The sequence below is a fragment of the Salvelinus sp. IW2-2015 genome, linkage group LG27 (assembly GCF_002910315.2).
Source record: "Salvelinus sp. IW2-2015 linkage group LG27, ASM291031v2, whole genome shotgun sequence".
In the NCBI taxonomy this organism is placed as follows: Eukaryota; Metazoa; Chordata; class Actinopteri; order Salmoniformes; family Salmonidae; genus Salvelinus; species Salvelinus sp. IW2-2015.
Window position 1 is genome coordinate 1,529,698 of NC_036867.1, and position 12,261 is coordinate 1,541,958.

Below are 12,261 nucleotides of genomic sequence, written 5' to 3' on the forward strand. Positions count from 1 at the left end.
TTCAGGTCTAAGTACTATCATTATTTTGGTGAAATATTGATGATTTATAAATTAATATTGGACACCTGCTTCGTGATTTTATTCAGCCATCACCCTACATTTGAACGTAGTTAGTTCCTGATTGGAGGAGGTTGGAACAGTGAATTGCTGTGCATTTGTAACGGATGTGAAATGGCTATCTAGTTAGCGGTGGTGCGCGCTAATAGCCTTTCAATCGGTGACTTCACTTGCTCTGAGACCTTGAAGTAGTGGTTCCCCTTGCTCTGCAAGGGTCGCGGCATTTGTGGAGCGATGGGTAACGATGCTTCGTGGGTGACTGTTGTTGATGTGTGCAGAGGGTTCGTGCGAGGGGATGGACTTTAAAGTTAAACTGTTACACATTGACGCACACCTGACTTTAAAACAGCATATAGCAAGGTACTGTAAAGCGTAGACTGATTATTTGATCTGGTTATGGTATATGTGAGAGCATGGGCAGCACAATTGAGGCCATCTCCATTTTGAAGTAGTCCATTTTCTTCTTCTACTACTTCTATGAGTTGGTAAACAAACTGAAAGGCTGCATACTGCCACCTGAAATGTATTGTTTGAACAGGTATAAAGCCATGGTTGGCGATTTTCTGCCACCTGCAGTTATGAAATGTTTGCTAACAAGCAAGTATGGTGTAGAGAACCATTGTACTGTCTAAACTGCTGTGAAATATATTTTCTAGAACCCACAATATTGTATTTTCAACTGTTTGAAGCTGGTGTACAAATTTGAAAGTAAAAGACAGAAATAGTGTAACAGTTTAAATTTAGTCCGTCCCCTCGCCCCGGGCGCGAACCAGGGACCCTCTGCACACATCAACAACAGTCACCCACGAAGCATCGTTACCCATCGCTSCACAAAAGCCGCAGCCCTTGCAGAGCAAGGGGAACCACTACTTCAAGGTCTCAGAGCAAGTGACGTAACCGATTGAAAGGCTACTAGCGTGCACCACCGCTACCTAGCTAGCCATTTCACATCCGTTACAATAGCACACAAGAGAACAGCTCTACTACTTCTTAGACTTGCTTTTCAATGAGAATGACAGATTTATAACCCACGTTTCAATGTGAATTTGGTTGGGTCATCCAAAAAGTTACATATTGCACCTTTAAACTTACATTCATGGCCTACTATGAAATAGGCTACTGCTTGAGATTGAGGCAAAATAGCCTCTTGCAAATGGATGTGATTGGGTTTCTGGCTCTGATTWCCAAGACCTAGATTAGTCCTATCTGTTATTGGTGAATTCAGTAGACTAGACTAGTCATTGATCATTTTTACTGAACAGCAGTTGTTGCAATTCAGGTCTTTGAGCTTGCCTGTCTCTGATTGATTGTAGGTTTTAAAACTGTCATGCAGGCTCCTGACACTGCATCGCTATCTTCTGTCTGTGGTGTGTGTGTGCGCGATTGTAGTCTGAGCTGAGCGACTGTCTGTCTCCAGTCTTCACACACCCGTTACATTTACAGCCCTAATCGTGATCTTATCAACCTCCTCCATATTGTTCTATGATAGGTGTGATTTAGTCACAACCCAGTCTTCATTCTCCTGCTCTGTCCCAATGTGATGCTCTTCAAACCTGACTCCTCCAATCCTGTTGACAGTTCAACCCACTCCCAATTCTATGACGCTGCTCTTTATTTAGACTTAATTGGATTAACAGTATACTATGTTTCCACAAGGATACTTTAGTTGTGAATTCAGGAAAGCTTGACACAAATCAGAAAACAAAAGTGAAAATCTTCAATCCAATATGGTGTGTACATTACCTAACGACTAGAGACCAACTACCATGCATGTACCATGATCTGGTGTGAAATCTTAGTATGGCTTCTCTGAATGAGGCCTATTGAGAACCCCAGGGCGGTACCTCTGCTCCCTCCACGCTTCAGGTCACCCGGCCTCTGTCGGCCGCCATCGTTATCAGCCTTTCCACCTCCACGTCCGGTCCCCGACTGTCCCAATCCCTTCACTGACAGGGGACTGGATCGATAACCCTGGGTCTGTATCTGTGTATGGTCATGGTCTACACTGATAACCACTCCTGGCAAGTGAAGGTGGAAGAAAGACCCTATCTGTCCACTATGACCTAGAGAGATACAGTGCATTCTGTGTAATCAGGCCAGAGACAAAGAAAGAGAACTGAGAGAGAGAGAGAGATGAAACTAGCAGGATTGAGAGAACATGAAATCATGGAAACTGTGATTGGAAGAGAGAGACACAATCTGATGTCTGTCGATATATCATCCCATATGGCTTCAGCACTCCACCGTCTACCAGTGGTGTGTGTTTGTGAGGCTTCTGCTCTCCACCGTCCACCAGTGGTGTGTGTTTGTGAGGCTTCTGCTCTCACGTCCACAGTGGTGTGTGTTTGTGAGGCTTCTGCTCTCACGTCCCAGTGGTTGTGTGTTTGTGAGGCTTCTGCTCTCCACCGTCCACCAGTGGTGTGTGTTGTGAGGCTTCTGTCTCCACGTCACCAGTGGTGTGTGTTTGTGAGGCTTCTGCTCTCCACCGTCCACCAGTGGTGTGTGTTCTGTGAGGCTTTCTGCCTCTCCACCGTCTACCAGTGGTGTGTGTTTGTGAGGCTTCTGCTCTCCCACCGTCTACCAGTGGGTGTGTGTTTGTGAGGCTTCTGCACTCCACCGTCCACCAGTGGTGGTGTTTGTGAGGCTGCTGCTCTCCACCGTTACAGTGGTGTCTGTTTTGGAGGCTTCTGCTCTCCACGTCTACCAGTGGTGTGTGTTTGTGAGGCTTGCTCTCCACGTCTACAGTGTGTGTGTTTGTGAGGCTTCTGCTCTCCACCGTCTACCAGTGGTGTGTGTTGTGGCTTCTGCTCTCCACCGTCTACCAGTGGTGTGTGGTTTGTGAGGCTTCTGCTCTCCACCGTCTACCAGTGGTGTGTTGTTTGTGAGGCTTCTGCACTCCACCGTCACCAGTGGTGTGTGTTTGTGAGGCTTTCTGCTCTCCACCGTCTACCAGTGGTGTCTGTTTGTGAGGCTGCTGCTCTCCCCGTCTACCAGTGGTGTGTGTTTGTGAGCTTCTGCTCTCCACCGTCTACCAGTGGTGTGTGTTTGTGAGGCTTCTGCACTCCACCGTCCACCAGTGGTGTGTGTTTGGGTGATGCTCTCCACGTCTACCAGTGGTGTCTGTTTGTGAGGCTTCTGCTCTCCAACTTCTACGCAGTGGTGTTGTTTGTGAGGCTTCTGCTCTCCACCGTCTACCAGTAGTGTCTGTTTGTGTGGTTAATGTGTGACAGACAGGGTCGATATGGCTGCTCTGYGCTGCTGGCTGAGTTGACAGCCTCAATCTGTATGTCAAATGTGTGTGATTAAGGAGCACATAGTAATTCTCTGCTTTTACCCACAAGTCCCGTTCCACGCTCCCCCTCTCCTCACTCACTGTCCCTCAGACTGTTTACTTTTTCCTCCTTCAATCAGTAACTCCCATGAGTCAGCGCTCCAGATGAAGGCCTGTTCTGTCTGTGACAGCAGATTCACACACACAGCATATGTTTGACTATCCTTGTGGGTAGTACATAACATGTATTTCCAATCAAAATCCTATTTTGCATAACCCTAAATCTTAAATAGCCTTTGTCCTCGTGGGGACCAGGGAAATGTCCCCATGAGGGAGAATCATCCTTGTTTTAGTATCCTTGTGGGGATTTCCATAGCAATACAAGCCCACAGTTTCTGGAAGTTTCCTTATTTCTCTCACACTGTCATATCCTTGTATATTCTATCTGGCAGGACTGATATCACTATGAGGAAAGATGAAACAGTAGGTCCCAACACCATACTGTTATCTGTACAACACCCAGGCCTCAATGTAGTCTATATTGATCAATAAGCAGGGATTTGGATGTGCCTTGCTGATTGATCACATTGATTTTGGGTTCATGTGTAACCCCAGCTTGTGTTCATTCAGCTTGTTGGAGACTTATTACACCAGTTTGATAAGGCAGGTGTCTGTACCTTCTGCCCTTAGGGAGACAGCTAAGGATAACAGAGGGTTYTACAGCCTCCCGCGACCCAGCTATTTATTTTAGTTCTCTAGTGGACATCCGTTTTAAGTCCGTATCTCTGAGGCCATACATGCCACTGTATTAAGTCCGGTTGTCCTTTTGGAAGGACATTCTATGATATAATTTTCAATGATATCACGCGTGGGGTTGTGATATTGACCACTATATTTTCCTGGTTCTTAAAAAAATATCTGGAGTCAAAATTAGTACATTTAAAAAAAAGTGTGTGTAATTATTACTTACAATTTTTGTGAGTTTGATATTCAAATTGTTTCTAGTAAGTGAATATCTCAGGACTAGTTAAGTGAGTTGTTATCAAGAAATGCCCTTTGTAGTGGACATTTCAAAAAGCAAAGTGATAAATTGTCATATCTTAAATTCACAATATGCCTCATTATACCTGAATATTTTTTAAACACTCGAGAGTCTGTTTGTGCTCTTCCTCTCTACACTACTACAACCCTTCCAGCTGCTGCTACCATCTCAGGAAACTGGTCCTAATTGGAGTAAATATTGGGTAAAGTACTGAGGGTGGGATGAGATAACATAGTGTTTGTCAGATATCCAGTCAGCCATTCAGCCTCCACTGATTAAACAGCACARGTCAAGATACGACAGGGGTGGTCACTACACACACACCAACCACAGAGTACACAGTCACACACACAAACTGCAGAACACGACACACACACAACAGTGTGACTGCATGGTCACATAACCAGAAAGATGGAACACCTGAATGAAGAACAATGCATGCAATGTATACTCTATTGATTCTCAGCGATTCTCAGTGTCAAATTAGTGTTCTCTACTCATGTGGTTATATTTGTCCTACTTCACGGTGTGAAATATGCATGTGTGATATGGATATTTTTTTATCTCTCCGAGACATCTTCCAATAGTGGAGTCATCTAGGACACAATCACTGTTTAGTGCACTGCTTTCTCTGGAAATATAATCCCAGTATCTGCTCATCAGCATGCATATAGGTACCTGGGTATTCAGTCACGGGAATGTAATTTCTCACATTGAAAACCAAAGCGGCCTATCACAGCTCATAAGCTTAAGTAACACTGCACTTATCCTGGTGCACATTGCCCTCTGCTGGACTGACTGGCATTCCAACAGACATTCAAGGGGAACATTGAACAGGGCGCAAAGTTCAAAACGGTGTAAGTAGATTGATAATTTGGCACAAATCAGGTCTGCCTTGTACATTGACACATTTACATGTTCAAGCTATTCCACTCAATATACACCAGATTGTCTGCTTTATTTTGGGCAAGCAATTGCCTGCACATGTACATTTTTGGGATTGGGTAACTCAAGTGTAGTATTCTTAGTGTACTTTGAGACTTGTGCTCGTCATTCTCAGCTCGCCGGTGAAATAGAAATAGCATTTAATTTCACTTCACTCTGAGTGATCAATGGAGGAGAATCATCACTGAACGACAGCAGCAACATTGGTCTCCCTGGTTAGACTCTACATTATAACTAAACTAACACTCAATCTTCCCACTTTCTCTCCCCCAGTCTTTGACATGCAGTAATAATGACTAACCCATGGTGTAATGCATCCATGTGTGCAAGCATAAGAGACTCAGGTCCACACAAATCATTGTGTATAAACAGTTTTATTTTGGTCAGCACAGTTATGCCATGAACTCATAAGGGATGGGCTCCAGCAGCTGGGGTTCGTTGCCCTTGGTGCTGACGAAGCGGGCGTCACGAGGAGCCGTGGGCTGCAGGGGAGACCAGGAGGAAAGGACAAATGTATAGATGAGATGCCACTACTTCAAATACAAACAATTCAAAGGACTATGTATTAGAAATAATGACATGGCTGAATTAACATTACAGAATGCGTCAACCAAGCAACAACTGTATTCACGCAATATTCCAATAGATCAGCATTAGTGTCCATTTTACATCTTCAATCTGGACTGTTTATGTAGAAAAGTGACAAACAAACATGGTCCTGGAGAGTGTACAGGACACTTAGAGCATTTAAACACTACTGCTAATGGCCCAGGTAAATGTGCTCTCCATACCTGGCGTTTCAGTTCCACCCAGGTGCCCTTCTGCTTGGCCTCCACCTTCCTCTTCTCGTTCTCCTTGACGCGCTGCAGGAAGCTGTCCCTGCTCTTAGAGTGCTTCACATGCTCAATACGCACGTTGATCCTCTTGGCCAGGATCTTACCCCTACAGAGAGAAGGGGACATGGCTTTCAGCTCGGAAATAAAATTCAGAGACAAAAGGCTACTGGTCACTTACCTATGACATGTAAACAAAGTAATTGACATCCTGACTTAACAGAAAACATTACACTTTCAATGAATGGCGAAATAATCCGGGGGGGAAATAAGTCTTTAACAACCCTAGTTCAAACGTACAGTAAGTACTTGGCCGGGTGCTGAAGGACCGTGAATGACCACTAAGGTCAGCCCTGGTTTCAAAGTGAAGACAGGGTTCAGATGCCACAGACTTCTGCAAACATAAACCTTCCTTTACAAAGAAATCAAATGCCACTTCAATATAAGAGCATCCCATAGCCAAGCTGGAAACGGATAGTGACAATATGACATACCCCTCCACACATTGTACTTACTTGACCTGCTTGTTGACAATGATGCCAACAGCATGTTGGGTTACGTTGTAGACTCTACCCGTCTTGCCGTGGTAGCACTTGTGAGGCATTCCTTTCTGGATGGTACCTGTACCCTGGAGGAGACATTCACAATCTTAAGAATTCTGTTGGGGAAGTCCAAAGAGAAAAATATAACTAATTCAGTGTAAGTGCAGTCACAACCAGTAAACACTTAGAAAGGTGGAACAAAGCCTACCTTGATGTCAACGATATCTCCCTTTCTGTAGATACGCATGTATGTAGACAAGGGAATGGGGCCTGAGGAACAAAGTACATATATTATACACAGCCAACCAAAACTCCATTCTAAGATGGCCTCAAGAGTAACTAATGAAGTCTACTCGTGTGGATTCATGCCAGAAACACCCCTAACCTTGAATTATTTATTTTAAATAACTTAAAGCAACTTAAGGCATTCCAATAGATCTTCAGTCGTTCTGATATGAACTCACCATGCTTGCGGAAGGCCCGGCTGAACATGTACCTCGTCCCCCTCCTCTTGCCTCTTGTGTTGGTCATGATGCCTGATTACTGGAACATGGATATTCACACGTCAGAGAAACCCAATGGCAAAGTATAAATTATTTATTACAGTGGCTGTAAAATGTAAGGTTACAGGTTAGCTGAGAATTATGTAGACTGATTTAGTCAAGTCAATGGATGCATTACTGTCACATACAAAAACGTAATTAAACCCTGTCTATGATATTTAGCTAGTTAGCTTACAATAACCTGGTCTGACTAACCGTCACCTGACAACTGCAATCTGTTGACAAAGTTAATTTGACTGCAAAGAAACTCCACACCGTTAGCTTAGCTACTATAACGTTAACAAAAAATTACAAGGGGACATTAAAATATGGCAACGTGAGTCAAAATACAAGATTTACGACACAGATCTACCTAAAGCTAATTAACTCTCAAACTATCCAAAACCGATAGCGCTTAATTTCCCCTGATTGACAAAATAACTTTGCTTCAACGTGACAGTTGTTATTTTATAGGTCATGACATATTTGCTGTCTGGCTATTCCATTTTAAATTCCTAAAAACCGGCTAATTTAGCGAACACTGTAGTGGCTAGGCCCACATGTGAAGCCACGCTGCTACCCCATTCATTAATCATGCCAATATATGCCATACAGACGTTCGTTAACGGATTATTTCTGGCCTCAAATGTAGAGTATGCTTTAACATACTTATATCAATGTCTTTACATACATTTAAAACGATATTTTATGCTTTCACGGGCTGTAAAACGGAACACATCTTACCCCCGTTTGCTCGCAAGATGGCGGGTACAGCGGAAAGAGAGATTGAAAGCCCCGAAACTCCTCCTTCTGAAATAGAATTCAGGAGTGCCTTCATATTGCCCGAACAAAAATACAATTATAGGATGAATTTGTCCCCTTTACGTTGATCTAATGTCAGTTTTGATTTTATACTGTAATGACTAAACTCACACAGGGGTTGGGTAAAATGATGATTTCAGATCAGATAATATTTGACTTCCTATTGGAGTGTTGACGCACTGTGAAGCGTCATGTCAGTGAACTGAGTGGTAAACGACTCATCTGATAGCTAGATACAACTTTTGTTTGCAAAATGAATGGGAGAAATGCATATGTTACTGTACTTGTGCCTAATCGAAATATTTTATTTATGAACTGCTGACCGTGGCAGATTGCTAGCTATATAGCTAGTTATATACTGTAGCTAGCCACACAAGTAAATTGGATTTTCGTTTTCATAACTTAACGTTAACCTGATCAAAGATTCAGTGAGCTTGACTCTGGTTTGACATTGATTACAGTCGTCAATCTCTACACAGCTGTGTCCAGAATTGCATGTGTGGGCATATGTGTGCGTTTCATATTATGTACGCCACAGAACATGGACATCGGAAGGATCTTTTTTAGCACGGCGCTAAGACCAAGCGGAGCTCGCATCGCCAGTCCAGCAGTGGGCCCTCATGAGGGTCCTCCTCGCGTCCGCGCGGTGATTGGGTGGAAGATGGCGCTGGGCGAATGGAAATCCTAATGACAGTTTCCAAATTTGCCTCTTTTTGTACCATGGTGAGTAAATGCATCTACTACACCAAATGTAAAGTGATGTGAGGATGGCATGACAAACCGCGGTTGTGTTGTTTTCATATTGCGTGGCAGGGAAGATGGTTAAAATCTTCTACTTTCCCGTTGCTACCCAGTCACTTTTCGTAGCTAGCTAACGTTAGCTAAGTAGCTTCACTGACACGACAATCTTGTTTCGTTTCACGTTCTTTAGTTAGCCTAGCATCTAAAGAACTACGTTAATATCGTAGCGTAGGTCTACATTGTTATATATTAGCTGTTTATGTATGATCTTACATTTAATTAGCGAAAACAACAAATCAAATGCTGTGCTCATATCCGCCCACAATGTGACCTACTGACCTCACCGCATAGTTCTGCGGCTTCAGCACCGCTGTAGTTACCGCGTTTAGCTTACACATTCATTTTGTAGTAAAACAGTGTGGGTGTCAAGGCATTGGACACAACACCCATAGTTCATTGTCAAATCTTAACAAAGTTTATGGTCACATTGTAAAATGCATTTGCTCACACCTGTACTTTTCCTGGATGTCAATATAATTTAGGTTAGCAAACTTTTCCAGATAGCTAGTTTTAGTTAACTACGGTGAACAATGTTGTGACTGATGGATGATACAGTGAGTTATTCGTTCCCTATTAGGAAAACCTATAAGCCACTTTTGACTTTGGAACATGATGCAGTGTCGCGTAGATCGAACAATGACAAGTTGTCTGCGCGTTAGATTTGCTTCTTACAAGAACCGACAGTTGTTGATGGCCGTTGTCTTGCAAGATTAATCCGTGAACCCCTCATGTAGTCAATTAAACTCGAGTTGGATAATTGCTATTGTGGCTATATTATATTTATGTGTCATATTACAAGCGCTGTGCCCGGTCGCATAGTAGAAGTCTATAGGCTCAGGATTAAAGTTCGCCATTTATGACAAGATGCGATTATGGTGCGACAGGTATGCCGCTTATAAGACTATGTCAGTCATTTGTTGCCTCTCTAAATATTATAATCAAAGATTAGGTGTGATAGTGTTCCAATAGTGAGCATTAGTATATATGGATTTCTAATAGGCTTCATTACAACAACTTCACAAGAGAACCATGTCAAAGAAAACTTATTCACAGCACTTTGTTTCTGTAGATGTCCAGAGCAGTTCCGCCTATATTTCGTTCTAACCATGCTCTAGGAGAGAAAGAGATGCTCAGGAGTAGGCGAGGTCTCCGATGTCACGGAGACTTACTTGTCGGCTTGTGTTCAAGCTGCTTAAAAAGATGAGAAGATGCTTTAGGGTGATGAGTTTCACATGCACATTCTGCATAAAATGTGTTAGTTAGACAAGTCACTGTGCCTTCTGTCATATTAGGATGTGTTATCTAAACAAGTGTAGGGGCTGATGTAAGACAGGTTGTTTGCTCTAGATAAGCACACTCTCTGGATCATATCGACGTTACATGGCTAATATTCCCACACTCTTTCTATTTCGATTGTCTAAACACAGTGGTACTTGTAAGGACTCACGTCTCAAGCGCAGTGGTTTTGTAGGCTCTCTGAGACCAGATCCTCGAAGTTCTCAGGGAGAAGATCCTTTGGCCATGACGCGCAGCCAGCCCCGACGCAAGGAGAAACCTGCTGACCTGCCTGAGACCAACCCATTGTTTCCACAGTAATCGCCAACCAGACAGCGTGAATGTGACTGAGTGAGCACCCTAACGAAAAGATTAATGGTGCACGTAGCCGCTCTTGAATACGCGTAAAGAGGACTAGGTGTGGTTGTGTGTAGCTACAAAGGAAAAGGTAGGGGTAGTTATGAAGTGATTGCATTCAGGAAAGGGGGGAATAGCGAGAAGAAGTGGCAATGTACGTAGTGAAAGACAAAATTTTGGTGTTGTGTCGTAAGAGATTGTGGAAGTATGTGTTACGCGAGTAAGAGAGGAATTGAGGTGATTACCACAAAGCATCACTGTGTGTCGTTCGCCTCTCTTCCTCTCCACACCACTCTCCTGCATGACCCTGCCAAAGGTGATTGCGTGTTCGACAGAGCTATAACATACAAATGTCAGGGGTACTGTCGCCTTTCTAATATGAAAGTTCCTAAACACGTACCTAGGGCTCGAATCTTGACTCATTTAGCTGACCCTCGAGCTGCAGGAAAGGAAGAAAGCGTGGCGTTGACAATGCCTAACAATAAGGACTAGGGCCGTGCGTTAAGCAATGGTTCGCGTCGACTCCCAGAACCAACAACATAACAAACCCCTCACAGGCAAGCCCTCTTCCACTCTGTTGGTCAAATATGTACGTCCATGAGGTATCTTCTCAGATGGAGCCCCTCTAAGACCACAGTATCGTTAAACCCCTCTCTTAAATGCACTGCACGGCTGCGTAAGACGATCGTAAGGACAGTGTTGTTGTGTCTAAATATGTATTGGTGATGGGTAAGGGACATGTTTGTCTAAATTGGAGCCTAGTCTGATCTGGTGAGATGCTGTGTTAAGCACTAGTCCCTAGTGGTTCAATTCGTCTATAAGATAGGTTGACTCCACTGTTGTATGTTGTGTCAGCGATGAATTCGGGATCTACTTGTACGTGGATCAGTATTGGTTTATCTTACGCAATATAAGTAGAGAGGATATAGCGGCTCAAGTTCTGTTTATGGCTATGTAAATAGACTGAACAATGATAGTTTTTGTCTTGCTTCTAGTCGATCATTCATGGTGTCTTAATGATTGTTTTCTAGTCCTAACAGACTCTATTCAGCTAAGAAGAGAAGACGTCGGCCGGACCATTTTGCGAGGTAAGGACAGTGGACGATGTTGAAGCAGAACACCTCCCGAATACACACACTGGTCTCAATATGCGTGAACATCTTAGACAGGCACCTAACTACAAGTTATTGACTGGGCATCACATACTGGAAGCGTGAACTAGAGTTGTAGTTTGTTGGCTATACATGTATACTCCGATGTGACTCTAGGGAGGAGTGACCTATAGAATACCCTCTCTCTGTCCTGGTCGCTACTCCCTCACAATTAGGGTGTTTTAGGTATAGACAGCAAGTATCTCATCTGTGCAGTGAGGTATAGGTTCACTACGGTGGAGCCTGAGATAGATCATTGTTTAGACTAAAGAGCAAAGGGAGACAAGGGGATGATCAGCACAAAAGGTCAGTGTTGGCAGTGTGTGTGGACATAAAAGTATTCTTTGCTAAGTTTTTATTGCTACTATAAGGTATTGTGTGCGCCCCAGGATGCGTGTGAAGAAGCTGCCTATGATCCTGGCTCTACACCTGAAGAGGTTTAAGTACATGGAGCAGCTGCAGCGTTACACCAAGCTGTCCTATCGCGTCGTCTTCCCTCTGGAGCTCCGCCTCTTCAACACCTCAGGAGACGCAACCAATCCTGAGAGACTCTACGACCTGGTCGCTGTCGTGGTGCATTGTGGAGGTCAGTATTGTGTCTACAAGGTTGTCTTAAAGTATCC

At 43.7% G+C, this 12,261-nt stretch overlaps 1 protein-coding gene across 1 annotated transcript; it reads right to left on the reverse strand.

Moving 5' to 3' along the window:
• Positions 1–5,673: 5,673 nt before the first annotated feature.
• On the reverse strand, positions 5,674–8,149 carry LOC111953738 (large ribosomal subunit protein eL21). Its single transcript, XM_023973197.2, has 6 exons — positions 7,977–8,149; positions 7,155–7,233; positions 6,899–6,960; positions 6,664–6,776; positions 6,107–6,257; positions 5,674–5,797 (listed from the first exon to the last, which is right to left on the reverse strand). The coding sequence occupies exons 2-6, from the start codon at positions 7,219–7,221 to the stop codon at positions 5,708–5,710; spliced, it is 483 nt and encodes a 160-aa protein (XP_023828965.1). The 5' UTR covers positions 7,222–7,233; positions 7,977–8,149; the 3' UTR covers positions 5,674–5,707.
• Between the last annotated feature and the right edge of the window lie 4,112 nt (positions 8,150–12,261).